This window comes from Gavia stellata, chromosome 1, assembly GCF_030936135.1.
Source record: "Gavia stellata isolate bGavSte3 chromosome 1, bGavSte3.hap2, whole genome shotgun sequence".
Lineage (NCBI taxonomy): Eukaryota > Metazoa > Chordata > Aves > Gaviiformes > Gaviidae > Gavia > Gavia stellata.
This window is the reverse complement of record NC_082594.1, coordinates 97,033,808-97,051,135: the sequence shown is the minus strand read 5'-3', so window position 1 is coordinate 97,051,135 and position 17,328 is coordinate 97,033,808. Positions and strand designations below refer to the sequence as shown.

General features: G+C 40.7%; 1 protein-coding gene across 1 annotated transcript; it reads left to right on the top strand.

The window, feature by feature from the left end:
* Positions 1-1,014: 1,014 nt before the first annotated feature.
* On the top strand, positions 1,015-7,775 carry GATD3 (glutamine amidotransferase class 1 domain containing 3). Its single transcript, XM_059816894.1, has 7 exons — positions 1,015-1,128; positions 3,277-3,329; positions 4,094-4,207; positions 4,576-4,695; positions 5,543-5,635; positions 5,965-6,121; positions 6,747-7,775. Exons 1-7 carry the CDS (start codon positions 1,015-1,017, stop codon positions 6,873-6,875), a joined length of 780 nt encoding a protein of 259 aa, XP_059672877.1. The 3' UTR covers positions 6,876-7,775.
* Positions 7,776-17,328: the final 9,553 nt, after the last annotated feature.

Here is a 17,328-nt window from a genome sequence, read left to right as displayed (position 1 = left end):
AAAAATATCTTCAGTTGCTGGTGCCCCCTTGCCTCCTAACACTTCCATGGTCATGCCATGGTGAAGGAGTAGCTGGGTGGGCTGGAGCGATGCTTGCAGAAGGTGCTGTGTGGTATTGTGTTGGGGTTTGGAGTTGCTTGTCACTCTCCACGCCTCTGCCACCTCCTGCTACCACGGCGGAGAGTAGGCTTTCTACCCTAGCTAGAAGGGAGGCGTAGGTGAGTAGGGAAGAAGTAGCGCAGGAAAAAGAAAAATCCATCTTGGGATCCTTGTAAAACTGAAGTGCTTAAGCTAATGTGAAAAACATGATTGTGACATAGTTGTTACTACTTAATGCATTTTACTGTTTTTCATATACATGTTGTCTTTGCATGCTTTTTTAAGGACTGTATTCTTTTCCTGAACTATATGACCTGTAGCAGACAGGCTGTAATCGTTCTGGGACTGTCACGGCAATGCCATATCTTTGTGCTGTGTAAAATAGGAGTTGTGCTGTTCTATGAAGTCGGCTAACTTGATCCCTAAATTTGTATTTGCCTCTTGGGCTTACAGTATTACAAAACACAGAATATGGTGAAAATGTGGCCTTCCAGAACAACCTCTTAAAAACATGTTTTCCTGCTATTTTACTCTTCACATTCCAAACATTTCTGAAGATGAAAACTTCCCAGGAAGTATGTTTTACAAAGCACAAGATCCTTGAGGGGAGGCGAGAGGGGTAGAGTCACACCCCTTCTTGCATGTGAGATGAGGTGCTGCTAGTGTTGTGTTCAAAACGAGTCCCAAGGATTTACTTCCATGTGCATCTTACTTTACTACTTACTTTACTACTATTATTACTAACAGGCTGGGGAAGGGAGCGCGGGCGGGCGCTGCCCCTCCCCGCCTCCAGGGGGCGCCCCCGCCGGCGCCGCCAAGGGCGCAGCGGCCTCCCGGCGCGGCGCAGCCCGCCCCCAGCGGCCCGCCCGGCGCCCCGCACCGCCGCCCCTCCGCCCGCTCCCACCGCCCGCGGCCATGCTGGCCTCCTGCGGGCCGGCCCTGTGCACCGCGCTGCGGCGGGCAGCGCCCGGCGGCCTCGCCTCCTTCCACTGCTCCGCTCGGCGCCGCCGCGCGGCCCGCGTCGCTGTGGTGAGTGAGGGCCGCCGCGCCGCGCCGCGCCGCGCGGGGAGGAGGCCCTGGCGGCCGCGGGCTGGGGGCGGGCCGGGGCAGCGCAGCAGCTCTGAGGAGAAGGGGTTTTTTACTGCCTGGCTCTCCCCTTCCACCCTCAGCCCCGTGCCGCGGAAGGGCGCCGCTGCAGCTGGGTTCGCTCCGGCCGTGGGGCTGGTGGCGGTGGGAGGCTTTGGCGCGGCGTCGGGCCTAGGAAAGACGCGCCCGGTGGCCGCGGCGGCCTTGGGAGAAGCTGAAATTGAGAACATAAAGCTGTTTGGAATCGAGTAACTTGGAGGAAGCCAGACCAGGAGTGGGAAACACCTAAAAATTGGCTTGTGTATAGTTGTTACTGGCCTGGAGTTGAGTTATAAAGGGCTGAACTTGAAATAATTTATGCTGTAATTGGGGGAGGTACTGGCAGCGAAGGGGAAAATATTTAAACTGGGTTATGCTCTTCTGCAGGAAGGAGGTGGAGCATATTAAAAATACAAGAGAAAGTGAGGAGATAGAGGAGCTACAGGTTGCCAAAATTTAGGCTGCAGATAGCGTCCCACATGGATACACAGTTTTGGAGCTCGGTGGACAGTCTTTGAAGCTCGAGCTTTGCATAGTCTTGACAGCATAAAATGTAAAGAAATAAGAAGGCATTACGTGCATGAAGAAATCTGTTTGGGGCAGAGCTGGTTTGGGAATGGGCAGAATGCCAGTCCAAATGTCTAAAAGGTAACTTACCAGGAATGGTGTTATTGTAGCAAACCACAGCTTTTTTAAAAGAGAGTGGAAAGTAAATGTTACTGTTGACATTAGTGACATAAATTTCTGACTATGGTAGCAGACAGATTTGTCACCAAGTAGGTACTGAAATAACAGAAGAGGATAGTGTTTTAGTACTTTGGTTTCAGTGAGTTTCAAAAACATTTTAAAAGTGTTGTTTACAGAAGATAACTTTAATGTGCTTGTATGTTTATTCAGTCTAAATTAAATGATAGATAAAAAGTTGGAAAGTAGAAGGCGGCTTTTAAATATCAGAGTAGCGAAATTGTAGTTAGGATTAACACGGACAGAAAACCATTCATGGATCTTACTCGTTTGGTGAAGCGATGGTAGGATGTCATACCTGCGAGAGCACAGGGCTAGATGTGGTGATCTGAAAGCCCCTTTGAGTCCAGCGTTTCTAATTAAGACAGTTTCAGTTGTGAGTTTCTGTTCACGTGTCAGCGATTAAAAACTTTCAAGCTTCTAAAAACTGAGATAAAACCAGGAGGGAAGAGAGTAACGTTAGTAAGTGGACTCTCTTTAACTGGATTTTTTTCTTTAAAAACAAACAACCAAACGAATAAAACCCACAAGAGTTCATATATATACTTTCAGGAACTAGATAATCCTTTGGATTTTTTGTTTTGTTTTGTTTTGTTCTTATAATTGCTTTTTTCCCTGGGGTGTTTAAAATGTTTTTTCTCCTTTCTTCTATTTTGTGAAAGACTCTCTCCACCTACACAAGTATAGCTGATTGCTTTGTGCTTTTTATTCTCCAGTGTGCATAAACAAACTGAAAGTAGCATTATCATGGCTAATATAGCATAATTGGATTAAAAGTGATTTAGCTATTGATCTCTGATGCGGATCATCAGACAAAATACAGCAGCAGGTAAAATAGTTTATCCTAAGTGCCACCTCAAAATGCACTTCTCTCCCACTTGTTTGATGTGCATCTGGATGAGAAGGTATTTCACACAGATATGAACACTTCATAAATAGACGTATGACACTCAGAATAAACCATTTTGTGCACGATAAAAACATACCTAAGGATATCATGTCGGTTTATTAACTCTGAGGAATAAATGCACAAGCCGATAAATAAATACTAGTTATTTCAGAGACCTCTCTATGATGGGTAGCTATAAATAGGAAATGCCAGTTCTGCAGTATGTCAAATGGCGACACCAGTGCTAATAGCATGATGTTGACTGGCTTAGTAAAGAGCTTGTTGCTAAGTTGGTTTTTTTGGAGGTGGAGGGAGATTTGTTGTTGTTTGGGATCTTTTTTAAATCTTAGAAGCCTTGTGAAAGATCCTGTAGAAAGTTTTGTATCACCTGAAATAATCTCTTGATTTTCTTACTGCAGGTCCTGTCTGGTTGTGGTGTCTATGACGGCACAGAAATCCATGAGGCCTCAGCGTAAGTTGCTTTGTGAAACTGTAGGCTCAAAAAAAGTCTCCTTTACATTACAGCTGTCTATTGAATTCAGTTTTGTTCTCTCTGGCCATCAAAATTGCCTTGAAAGATGTATGATGAAGCTTCACAGTTTTCTCACAGCATAATTGGGAACTCAGGCTGTGTTCTTGCAGTACTTAGTGATTGTCCAAAGATGCAGCACAATGCACGCGATGCCAGACCATTGAGTTTGAGAGAGACTGTCTTTGCTTCAGAAACAGAAATTCAGAGTTCCAGAATCAATCTCAAGAGAGTTAAGTAGAGACTTCATTTCATAATCACTTTGAGTTTCTGTTCCTTGGGCTAAATCTAACACTAGAATTGTTAATACTCAAGTTGAATTATTAACTCTTAGTATTCATTGGTACGAGATGTTTTACCTAGACCTAGATTAGCTGTACACATAGGTATGTTAATTGTGGGACTCTTCCATAACACTTGGGGACTTGCAATGAGAAAGGAAGTTTTTATTGTCCCTGGTTGCCTGCATAAGAGCACTGAACAAAGAAACTTGTCTCTAGCTTACCTGACCCTGCCTCCAAACTGACTTTCAGTTCTGCTTTGCGCTTTGGTGTTACATACAGGGATTTTGCTGCTACATGCTCAGTATGCTTTAGTAGGATGTGTGTTTTTCCTCCTCTTTCAAAATCAGGTGGTGGAATATTTGTAGCAAGACTTAGGGGCCTGTCTTCTAAGGTTTTCAGCACATTTTATCTCTGTTTTTGTAGCATACTGGTACACCTTAGTCGTGGGGGAGCTGACGTTCAGATGTATGCTCCAGATGTTCCTCAGATGCATGTCATTGACCACAGTAAAGGGCAACCAGCTGAAGCTGAGTCAAGGTAAAGTCTGTGTTTAATGTGTTTTCCATGACTGCTGAGTGTCAGTCTCTCAGGCATTCTTCAGACATAGCAGCCTGTAACTGCACTTGTAGCACTTTGGTGACTGACTTTAGTAGCTTTATGCTAGCTGGTATTTTGATTGGAGAGAAAATATTGAATGAGTTTTCTGGACTTGATTATATACAGTCTCTTAATGTCTGCGTTTCCCAGTAGTAGTATTTCAGAAGCACCAATAGCTTCAGTTATTGAGTACCACTGTTCTTCTTGCTTCCTCCCTGCCCCTCCTCTTCCTCTGCCAAAACCTTCTTTATGCTTTTCTGTGTGCAAATGCTTAATTCATCTCATTGTTTTATTTCTGGTTCTTCAAGGAACGTTTTAGTGGAATCTGCAAGGATTGCTCGTGGTAAAATTGCAAGCCTGGCTAAGCTTACTACAGAAGACCATGATGCTGTGATATTCCCTGGTGGATTTGGAGCTGCTAAAAACTTGTGAGTGCCAACTAAGCATTAGACTCCTCAACTAAATATTCATGATCAACTATCCATAATCAACTATGATTCACACAATAAAATCAGGAGGCAATAAATGGCCTTATTTACTACATATGTAACCACTACTTAATAAGGAAAACTCCTTTCAAAGTGTTGGAGTTAAGTTGTGCTGTTCATCATAGTTTCCAGTCATAATTCTTACTGACATTGTCACATTTTAAATTTTCTGAACAATGTTGGTGAGAATTCTGGAGTTTAGATAATGCACAGGAAGTCCTTTTCCCCCCCGCCCTTGTAGTGATTCTTTTTGGGCCGGACTGAAGGAAGTGAAGGTAAAACTTCAATATTTTCAGGTGTTCCTAGTGTTATTATTCAGTTTCTTCATGTCTGTCTACCAAAAAGTCCCCTCTTGTATTAGTAACGATAAAAACAACACGTAGATAAAAAAGAAAAAAAAAAAAGTGTTAGCCATGTAGAATGCTTATTATCTTGTTACTGACCTGCCATTTTGTTGGCTTTGAGAAACCTGAATGTTATTTCCCTTTTCTTCTTACGTATTTTTCTTCTTTGAAAACATTGTTGTTCCACTTCTTAGTAACACTAGACAGCTGATTGGATAATTCTTATTTCTATATTTTTACATCAAGTAAGGAACTTTCTGACATACCAAAGCCTTAAAAGTGAGTCATTTTGGCTACAGCATTGATGGTCAACTATAGGCGTTTTCAACCACCTTTTAGAAGCTATTAAGTTTGTGATGACCCTTGAGAGCCAGTCTCAGGGCAGATAGGCATCTCTATGTAGGTTTATACTGAGGTACGTATAAAGTTTCTTGTTGTGGCAGATCTACCTTTGCTGTTGATGGGAAAGATTGCAAGGTGAACAGAGAAGTTGAACGTGTCTTGAAAGACTTCCACAAAGCAGGCAAACCTATTGGGTACGTATGTTAGTTGGAGGGGCATTTGTTTGATAGTGTGAGCATGGAGACAAAGTATGTTTTGTGAAAATGTGCAGCTGCTACTGTTGGAGCTAGAAGAAACATCTTCAGTTTTGCATCAGTTCTAGCTTACGTTTTTAAATGTGTTTTTCAAGATGTGTGTGTGTGTAGGTGTTTGTGAAAGAAGAGACTAAGAAAATGCTGAGTGGAAGTTGCCTTGTGATGCCTTTCAGATTTGTAAGACCATATCCATTTGAATCTTTTCAATTATGACCAAGTTTTGAAAGAGTGCCGTCGTAGAATCGCTCTTATAATTCCTTCTGTTGTAGTCTTTGCTGCATTTCACCAGTGTTGGCAGCAAAGGTTCTCTCTGGTGCTGAAGTAACTGTGGGCCATGAAGAAGAGGAAGGTGGCAAGTGGCCTTATGCTGGGACTGCAGGAGCCATTAAAGAACTGGGAGGAAAGCATTGTGTGAAAGAAGTAACTATATCCTTTCCTGTTAATTCTCGTGTTGAGAGGCAGTTTAGTAATGTGTAGTTACAGTAATGAATACATGCAGGATCTATGCTTTTCCACTTACGGTTTAGTGGGAATATACAGTGTATAGCAGATAGCGTGTAGTACAGTGCACTATTAGAAAACGTGGTCTTCTGTACACAGCTGTGTAGTTAGAAGTTGTTCTTATGCCGTAGAACTTGCTTGAACACCCAGTAATGCAGGAAATGCTGAGCGAATTTGCACATTAAACTGGCATGAATTGCAATGGGTCAGTTTTCTTTGAGATTTTTTTTTTCTTTTCCTGAAGGCTAATGCTGTGATCAAACTACTCAGAAACATTTGTGTTACAGTTAATAAGTTTTGTAGATTTTCTTGCGTTTCTGAATGCCAGCATTCTCACAGATTGCTCTTGCAGTCTTTGTATTTCTGGCAAAAATAGCTTTTAGTATCTTGGATTATAGGTTGCAGCTGTCTTCACAGCTGGACAGTATAGTATCTTTGTGGGTGCTTTTTACAGGGCAGTAGAGTTGTAAAGTTTTGTCAAAGATGGTTTATTTTGCAGACAGCATCTGCAAGTGAGACATAGGTTGTGTTTTCCTTAACTCCCTTTTACGAAGCTCATGTGGACACAAAAAACAAGGTTGTGACTACGCCAGCATTTATGTGTGAAACAGAATTACATAATATCTTTGATGGCATTGGGGCCATGGTAAAGAATGTGCTAAAACTAATTGGCAAATAAAGAAATCCCTTCAGAAATGTTTAAATTTAGGGTGTAGTATCAAATATAATACCGACCAATGGAAACATTTTCACTTGCTTGTCCTGTTCACACTCTAGTGAATGCTGATACGAAGCTGATTGATTCTCAGCTGCAGGGTTTTCCATGCCCCTTCTGAGAGAGGGGCCTGCAGAAGGGCTTACAGAGTACAAGCAGTCTGGCCTGAGACACAGAGCATTTTCTTGAGCTTTTTCAGCTGGAGAGAGCTGTGCAGACATATTCTGAAACCAGTCCTCCCGATGCACCAGTGTCAAATCATTTCTATGGGGGCAAAAAGAGAATAAAGGCCCTTTCAGAAGCTGAGGGCAGATGTGTTGCAGGGATATAGCAGATGCAGTGGCAGTATATCTAGCGGACAAAGAATGGGAGTAGAGAGGAATTAGTGCGTGGCTCAAGGTTTATGTGCTCAGGCCTGTTATCTGTGAACTAAAAGCCAGGATCAGCTGTCAAGGGAATAGACATCTTCCACATTTAATTTTAGCTTGGTATTAATTAAAAGATTAATGTTTTGTTTTTCCATTTCAAAGAATCCTGTTTTCACAAAGGAGCCATTCTGAATATCAATCAGTAGCAGGATACATCTTAACTGTCACAACACTAGCACTTTGAAAAATTCATCCATTGGCCCATAATAGCTAAAAAGGTCTTGAAATGAAGGAGAAAATACCTGCTGATGTGACGCACAATTTTTAAAGATAATATCCATGTTAAAGTAGTTGCATGCCTAGCAGTGGATGGAAAAAACAATCTCAAATTATCCTTACTTTCCCTGCTTTAGGGTAATAAAGCTTTCTCCAAATAAATATTATTGAATGTCTAGAATAATGATGTATAAATAAATAAATTTCTGCCTTTATCTCATCCTTGTCCCTTCACTTCTGTTTGACAGCTGCCTCTGATAACTTACAATGGTTGATATATTCTACCAGTTTTTCTGCTTTTCAGTTCTCTTCACGTGTGAGACATTTTTTCCGTAAGGAATCCAGCAGAGTCTCCTTCCCCTCTTCCAAGTTATTTGTCACCTTTCTATTCAGCAGGAGGCAACATTTCTTGAGTTAAAAGAAACGAACAAAATGACACCTCTTACCTTGTATTAAAGTTCCTTTTACGAGAGAGACATGCTGAAGGGAGACCCATATTTTTAATGAAGAATTGTGTGTTTCATAAATGAAATCCACAAGCTTTTGTTTGGGTTGGAGTATGCTAAATACTGTCTGTGGCTGAAGACTTGCTAGGGATGTGGAATTAATTTTTTTTGTGGGGGGGAGCAAAGAGGAGGAATGAACCTTGAATATGAGTGGTGGGCATGCTCATCTTGCTCAGTCAGTGTTCACAGAATAAGCGTTTGTGCTTCTGGAGCCTTGTAGTATGTGATTTATTTTTTTGTCACTAAAAATCACATTAGGATTTAGAAGATCGGAATTTGTACTTCAAAGATGGCACTGTTTTCTTGGAGGATTTCACAGAGATCTTTTGTGCAGATCACAAATTCCAGTGTGGGTACAAAGAAATCATACACAGAAACCAAGTCATCAAGGTAGCAGGCATGGTTCATAAAGTGGATTTTGGATATATTCTGAAACTTTTTTGCTTGTGCATCAGATTCTTTAAGGAGATTTTTCAGTATCAAGTTGGTAAGAAAGAATTTAAAATACTGTCACTATGTAATTCAGTGCAAATAAAGCCTTTCCTCCATAAGCTTTGCTTGTACATAAGTGGATGTTTTTAGTATCAGTTTTATACATAGAGGTTTAGCAGAGTATGGGAGGTCATTATTCATATAAAATGTAGTGACATTTAAAAATGTGCGTCTTTCCTACATCTGCAGGAGTTTTAAAAAAAATTTGGTAACATAAGAAAGTATCACAAAACAGAGATGGTGTTGAAATCCCCGGAGCAGCGGGAGAACAGCTGCTGCCTGTGTTAACGGCACCTTCCTCCGCTGTAAGAGTGATCTAAATGGAGCTCAACTCTACCCATCAGGGACTGTGAATTAAATCTTGCCATTAGCTCTACCCTCACCACAGCAGGTGTGTGTATGTATTTAGTGTTTCTCATATCTGCAGTTCTTAGTAAGTGCAGCTGTGGTGGCATAAAGCTTTCTTAGATTCTGATTCAGGTGTCCTGAGGAAAAAGGTGATTTTTTGAAGAAATTGCTATTATCATGCAGTGACCAGCCGTTGCAAGTTGGTTGGTATATCATCCAGATGTTGCCTCTTTTTACAGTCCTCTGACATTCATTCTTGAATCCAGATACCCAAATAATGAAGACTACTAATAATCTACTGTGTACCTTTCTAAGCAGATGCAGTGGTGGTCTTGTGGATCCCTGACCTGGTGGCTTCCAGGTTGGATTATCACAGCACCACATGCTTAGAATCATGTATGCAAATTGAAAAGCTCACCTAATTTGACGTGACATCTCATCTGCTAAATAACAGCAATACTCTAATAAAACGATGGTCTCAATACCAGTGACTGAGGGCTAGGACTGTGAGTTGTAATGAGAGTAACTAAGGAACCAGCTCCTCAGTGCCTGAGATGTTTTTCAAGGAAGTTACAAAAAGTGGGCTACCCACATAGTGTTGTCAGTGCTGGAAGCTTGGGCGTTTAGTGGGTATGGGACAAACAGATGTGCCACGGAAATCAAAGGGAAATCAAAGACAAAATTTTATTTTCAGAAATAATCACATCTGAGAGCATCTTTTTACCCTTTTTTTTCCCATCATTCAGAGGTAAGGTTTTTTAAGGCAGAAAGAACCATGCACCAGAATTGCCTTTCATTTTTTTTATTCTAATTTCACAGTAGTGTGCTGAGTACAAACCTTTGCTACACGCATTTTTAAATATTTTTTATCGATAGAAGTTCTTTTAACTTCGGTGGAAGATGTAAGATTGTCATCTTGGCTTTCAGCCAGTGTAAATTTGGAGGGAAATTCCATGTGCATTTAGAGATTAATAAAGAAATTTGTCTGCCAAGCTGGGTTTTTCCTTTCCTTCCATAGGGCTGTTTGGAGCTGCTGAGGAGTTTGCTAGTTTCAGCCAAGTGGATAGAAGTTTATGATTAATATGTTTTGTTAAGCGCTATCAGAAATAAGAAGTGAAAGAATGTGTATTCTTCAAGCCTCCACAAGGAGGCATGCAATATCTGGCTTATGGATCCTGCCATTTTTCGTCTTCAGAAAGCATTTGAGAACTTTGTCCTGCTGAACGGGAGCGGTAATAAATGCCCCTTCTGCCTGTGTTGGTTTTCTAGTGATGTGATGGGGTGAAATTGTGGGGTGTGGGCAGTTGTTACTTCTCAGTTGTGTTTCTGCCTGCCCCATTTTGCCCTCATTGAAGCTTACACACAAAAAGCATTTTACGAAATGTTTCTCTGCGGATTGTTGCAGTGTTCACAAATTTGACAGCCGTGCTTTTTTCTTCTAAAAGCAGAAATGGGAGTTAGGGATTGAGAGGCACTTTTTGTTCATACCCGTCGGTTTGTGGCTGCAAGAGAGGCAACGCTATGGATGACTCAGACGCCACCAGAGGGCACTGTGCGAACAAAGTTCTGTGCAGGTTTTCACTTACCCGGCACAATATTCCAGCTGTTGTTTTCTGCATGACATTTTTGTGTTGGCATGTCGGACGCGTAGAGGGAATCAAACAAATACTGTGTCCTACTTGTTTAATAAAAATAAATAGGAAATACAGTTCCATCGTAATGAATGTTTTTGTCCCGCTGTCTTTTTAAGACTCATTTCTTCAACACAGTGACTTCTTACTTATCTCCCTGAAAATGTAATATCAAACATACTTACATTAAGCTCTAAAGCCTTCCTGTGATGTAATTATCATTGAAAAATGAGGAAAAGTGTAGTATAAAGTCATTAAAGTACACAGTGGGGTTTTTTTTGTTGTTTTTGGGGTTTGCTTTTGCTTTTTTTTTTTTGTTTTGGTTTCTTTATTTAAATAATAATGCTGTTATAGCCAAGGTGATACAAAAACAAGGTTTGTAGGGAGGGACTTTTATCAGGCCAAGAAATACTCCTGGAAGGACACACACTGTTTCTTGAAGGGTCTGTATGTTTGCAAGCTAGCAGTATCTTATACGTGTGTGTATACATACATAGTTGGGTTTTTTTTCAGAGCAGGAGCTTGGATAATCCTCCATCTGCAAATAATTTGGAGTTGCCTGCATTCCAGGGCTTGAGTCTTTTGTTTGAGCTGTTTTTCTTCCTCCTTCTTGTGGCTTGCAGTGGCTGAGGGGAAGCTTGCCTGTTTTATGGGTCACTCTTAGCCCTTAGAAGAATTAAGGAACTGATACTTGGTTATCTTTTCCAAGGTGATTTCAGTGGTGGTCAAAATCTCTGCAGAAAGAGATAGTGAGGGGAAGAGAAGGGACTAAACTTGGACAATCCCAGAAGTTGAAACAGAAGTTGCAACGAGGATTGCATTACCCATAGCAACATGATTTCCTGCTGCATATTTAAAAATAATCACCTTCCATGCTTATTTTCAGTATTTTTCAGCACTCTTCGTTCAACTGCTGAGTATCACGCTATGTGAATGACTGCCCTCAGACTTAGCTGAAATCTGCATCAAATGTATTACATTAATTTCTTGCTGTTGATCTATATGGGCCATTTCTCCCGCATCATATGGAACTGAAAGGAGCTCAGCGAAAAGCATTAACCAATTAAACTGACTGTACAGTCACTGTAAACTTAGATAAACTACAAGATGAGCAAACTAACTGCTTCTTGTCCCTTATCAGTGTCACTGTCAAGCACGAAAAAATGAACTCGCTTTTATAGCCATTCTTTTGCAAGAATAATGTACAAGGATCATTAATGTAGCATATTATCAGCCTATGCTCTTGCCATCTGAAATATGTAGGTGTGGGCCACCAAGGTACTACAAGTGAGAGAAGTGGAGATTTTCTTCTTAAATGTGTGAATTGTTATTGTGCTCCTTAGTTTTCAAAGCTATCCCTCTCATTTGCAATGAAACTCTGGAAAACACAAGAAGTATGTGTTGCTCATGTTCTGCACTTCAAGTGAACTTTTAAGACAGACTCTTGCTGTGTCATCACCCAGGCAAGGAAGGACAAATCAAGGTCTGCTAGTCATTCAAACCTTCTCTTGCAGTCTCCCAGGAAAATGGAATGGCAGTCATATATTACTGCTGGGAATGGCATTAACTACAGCTCTGGGAAAATATAATAAACAGGGACGTTTAAACATCCCAAGTGCTGCTTCAAATCTGAGTCATAAAAAAGTAGGGTTGTAAGCAACTTTTAGAGGTCATCCAGTCTTCTTCCCCCCATCCTTCATTCCCCCTACTTTCATCTGCTCATGTGCTTACTGTGATTCATGCCAGTTTGCACAGGCAGGGAGAATCACTTCTGAGTGTGAAAGAGGCAGCTGAGGGAATTGGGCATTCCTCATAGGCACCAGCCCGCACAGTGCCTGCTCTTAAATGTGCGCCTGGGTTGTCCCTCTCTGCAGCAGCGAGGCTCTGTTCCAGCCGTGCATGCCCACGTAAAGGTATTTCAGTAATTATTCATTTTCTTGCCCAAGAAATGCAGCTATACAGTCACACAGCTTGCACTTGTGAGTGGAGGTGCTCATGTTGTTCGTGTGCCCCAACACCTTTTGAAAAGTGGAGGGCTGCTTAAGTGGCTATTAGATTTTAGAAGTCATATGGTCCTTGAGATGAGGGCAAGCAGTTCAGACTTTTGAGACCAACAGACCTGTACAGATGCCACCTTTTGGACTTTCTGATTGCACAGGGAGCCTAGCTAATTGTAGGAACAACTGGAGTACAAATAAAGAACTCTTAGAGACCAAACGATTGCTCTCATCAGGGTTTTGTGGGGTTTTTTTTTAAGTTTTTATTTTTAATCAACTTTTGTTTTGAAAAATACATGGAATCTGAGACAAACATTTGGAGGGTAGGACACCAAAAGACACTCACAGGATGAGTTTTTTCTGTGAAGTGGGACCCCAGCTGTTACGCTAAGCTGCTCTGTGCCCAGGGTAGCTTAAGTACCAACTGAGCTTCACTGCAGCAGCAGCACAGACTGTGCATGGGGTTTTGTCTCTCTTCCCCACCATGGGGAAAGGGCCCTTTGTTAAGAAGGTCAAAGGTAACTATCTCCTTTACCTCAATGGATACCATTTTAAGCTCTATTTTATTGTTTCCATCCTTGCAAAAACAATCCTGTCTTTCCTTTGGAAAGAGGGTGGAACTGCTCAAAATAAAAATTACTTTATGCGCGTCCTTATGAGTCACTTCCCTCTGCTCGAGGGCTCAGCCAGAAGGCGAGCGTTGTGGTCACCGTCGTTCACCAGCCGGGGTGAGTAGTTCTCCGGACGCTTCTCAGTTCTGTAATAGGGCAGTTGCAGCAGCTCTGGCCTGAAACAAAACTCCTGCACTTTCTTGATATTGTTGGTATACAGGATCCTTTCAATCTTAGTTTTACACAGGACTTCTGTGCTACCTGAATGGAACATTTCCAGAAATAAACCCAATTAATTTGCATAGGTATCAGTTACAATTATTCTGACCAGTTTTTAATTCTTTTTTCCTCCAAAGGTACTGTTTTTAAAGTAACATCACAGTAACAATTTCTTATTGCACAGTTCTAGCTTAAGAACCCAGCTTTTGCATGATGATCCCATTTACCTTGCTGTGTTTCATGACAAAAGGAGAAAATACTGAATTCAGCCTTCTAAAGCTTTTGGCGTATTTAGAAGTGGATTTTGTAATTATACATCACTTCCTTCCTCTATGTTGATGTTTTATGAACTTCCATCATCTTTCTCGGTCAGCTTCACTCTTCTGCTGAAAAAATACTACATTTCTTGTGGATAAAAAGTTGTTACTGATAGTCCATGACGCTTAAGAGTAAAAATAGAAGCTGAAGTTCCACAGGCTCAAGTTTCACAAGGCTTCCATGCTTACGTTTCACAAAACGCAAGCATCTTCCTACTTCCAGTTTTTATCTGACACAAAGGGTAATTACCCCTTCTCCTCCTTTCAATTCTCTTGAAGGACAGCAGGTGAGGTCTTAGGGTCAGCTATAATGTGAGTCTTATCCTGTCCTTCAAGCAAAACCACAAAATCCAAAATAAAATGTTCATACCGGCAGCACTAAAACTGGGCTCCAAGAAACAAATGAAAAAGCAGACTTGCCACCTCTGAGTTTTTCTGCCTTTGGTTTTGTGGAACACCAAAATGCGAGACATAAACAGCTAGTGCTAGGTCTCTTTTCAGCTATTGGTGTTTCTTTCACGTGGCTCTGGAACAGTCGTCACGCTAACCCTACAGAGCTATTCTGCCCAGAGAGGTCCTCTGGTGAGGAGAACTTCCCAAAGAGAAGGTTGGCTTCCTCAGTTACAAGTGCCAAACCCCCAGTGTGACCAGGAGGTGGAAAGAGAGGGTAAGCATAGCCAGACGTGACGTATCAGCAGGGCTTCTGGAGGAAATCTGACTCTGCCCTGAAAAATTAAAAAAGAGAAAGTTGGCATGTAACTGGTGGCTTGACAAGAAGTGTATTTGAAGTTTGTGTCATTGGAATGCATTGGTGGAAGATTGTTTGTAAAATCATGTGGATTTTGGCTCATTTTCAAAATTCTCCTTTTTGTTTGCGTGTGTACCATCCAGAAAAACCGATCTCAAGGTACTGTGAGAAATTGTTTTTTCTCCTTCATAGAAAAGGCACGGACACTCAGCAACAATGAATACAACTTCATTTTCTGGGTGACTGAGAATACTGGTTGGAAATCCTGATAGAACAACAACTAAAAGAGTATAAAATACATTATCATTCTACCTACTCAGGCCTGAGGTAGGCATGATTAAGAGTCCATAAATAATGGTAGTAAGTATTAAAAAGTCTAGGCTACAGACGCTTAGGTGGTAGCAGCACTGTGTACCACTATGGGTACCTAAGCCACAACAAGGACACAGGGCACAGATTACCCTTGCCACAGATGGTACCTGCAACCCATGCTGGGATGTAGTACACCAGTAGAAAAGATTTTGAACCCTTGACTTAAGCAGTAGAGAAATTTTTCCTATAAGTGTTTAGGTCCAAGTCCTTCTCTGGGAAGATGAGGCTGTATATTGTTTTCTATACCGATTCTTAGGCTGTTCCTATTGCTGTGGTATCAGCTTTCAGTATGTTGCTGCAGTTAATGTAGTGCTAGTAGGGGTGCTTCCTCCCCCTCTTCCTAGAAGGAGTATGCGGTATTAACGTGTGAAGAGCAAGTAAACGTTGGGTAGTCCTCAGTAACGCTTTGAAATAAATGTGGGATTATAGCAAGTCTCCTGGCCTCTTGTGACCTCTTCCAGACCTTGGCACTCCCATTTTTCCCAGAAAAATTTTTAAAAAAGTTTCAATTGATCCAGAAGGAGTCTCACAAGAAACCCAGAGTGACAGTAAAATTAGGCTCTTTAAAATAATTAGGAAAAATAATCAAGCAAGCAAATAAACAAACAGAAATGAAGCAGAAGTGAAACAGATCAAAACTGTTTCTGTTTTATATAAAAATAATAAATATCTGCTGATCTGATTATGATGACTGCAAAGTGTGAGACCTATTTCTGCACACAGTGTCTTTGTTCTCTAGTAGGTCATTTAACTTCTCTAAGTCCCTTCCAAAATAACAACTAATACCAAAGAGGTTTTCTTCCTCCCTTTCTTAAGAGATTGCTGAAAATAAAAAAAAATGGGAGCTGTGGCTGATTATTTTCTTTAAAAGAAGTTTACAACAGGAAATAATTTTTCCTTTTGGCAAAAAATCATGTTTCAAAAGCTAGGCTTTTTTTCTTTCCTCCATCCCCAAGACCCCCAAAATCCAGCAGTACAAGAACATTCAGGTGTCTGAAGTGTGTGATTGAGTTTGCTCTCCTATAGGAAAGCTGAAACACTCTGCCTTGTCCCAATCACTTTTTTTTTTTTTTTTCAATGAAAATACCTTTTCGTGGTAAGAAATAGTTCATATTGAGGAAAAGTTGTCAGAAATTTCTCGGCCCATTCAAACATATAGACGACTATCTCCTTTAGATACAGCCTACTTACCTTTTGGTTTTGAGAAACTCCCATTGCTACTGCAGTAAAAATTGTGACCCTTGATAATTTCTTATTTCTTGTGGAAGGTAACAGCTAGAGATAGTCTAGCTCCTGTTCTGTTTGCTTTTATAATGTTACAATGTGGTGCTGTGTCACTGAAGGCACGTGATACCATCTTGAATTTAACCATGTTTTTTTGAAGACCTTTAAGCCAGCTGGAGAAGCTATCTTAGGTCTAAAAAGGATATTTCCTGTAATTTTTCAAGTTGTTTATTGCTCATGAAGTACAGAGCTGTGTACTTTCTGTGTGATCATGAGATGAAACGCTGGAACATTTCTCTTCCTTAGTTTCTATTTGAGTTTTTTGCTGCTTAGTCTGGCTGTAACATTGTGTTGTGGCTGAACTTATTATGTTAAGTGTAATATAATTATTGTTATGTAATGGATTATATCTTTCAGCTACACTGAGTAAAACACAAATTGCAACTATTGATTTTTATATGACAAAATGTTACAGGTTTGATACCAATTTAAGATTTTGCAAAGCTAATAAGAGTAATTTGGCTTACAAGCAGGATTTTTACGGGAGAATTTACTGACAATGGTATGTCAGAGCTGGATAGCCCTTCTGTATTGCGTTCACTCCAGAAGTGTTTACGAATGACCCTAATGTAGTTACTTCTCTATAATGATTAAACCTAGACATTAGTATCTGCATTATACTTCAGAATTGCCTTTGGATGAGATCTACTTTAATTTTCCCAGAAGAGCTTATGTGGAGTCATTAATCATGTATTTTTAGAATATTTATTATCTTATTTACCCCAAAGGATCCCCCAAATCTCTTGATCTGGTAGTTCATTCATGCCAAGGTAATTTACAAAGGCCTTAACTCCCAGAACCCAATGGCTTCCGTGTTACTTGGGTTTTATTGATTTTTATGATGCCCATAATGACTTTATGGGCTAATGACCACTGGCACTTCAGTATTCTTCTTTCTGCAGTCTCGGTCTGTCTTAGTGGTGGAGATACTTTTCCCTGTCTGGGACAGCTGTATTTTGCTAGACTTAGTAAGAGAGAACAAACACCGTAAGTCTATTGGACTTTCTCTGTTCAGCACATTTTACCAATCTTGCAAATTCAAATTAAAGCACTGGTTATAATCACTTAGACGCTTAGCAGGTTAAGGAGTATTGCCTTACCAGAAGAGGAAGGAGCCTCCTCAGTGATAGGTGGAGCTGGAAAAAAACACGATAATCAAAGTTATTTGTTTGAGCGTAGAACAGACAAAGGGTACTGATAATTGATCTGAGAAAGAATACATTTATCAAACAAATTGAAAGTTTAAAT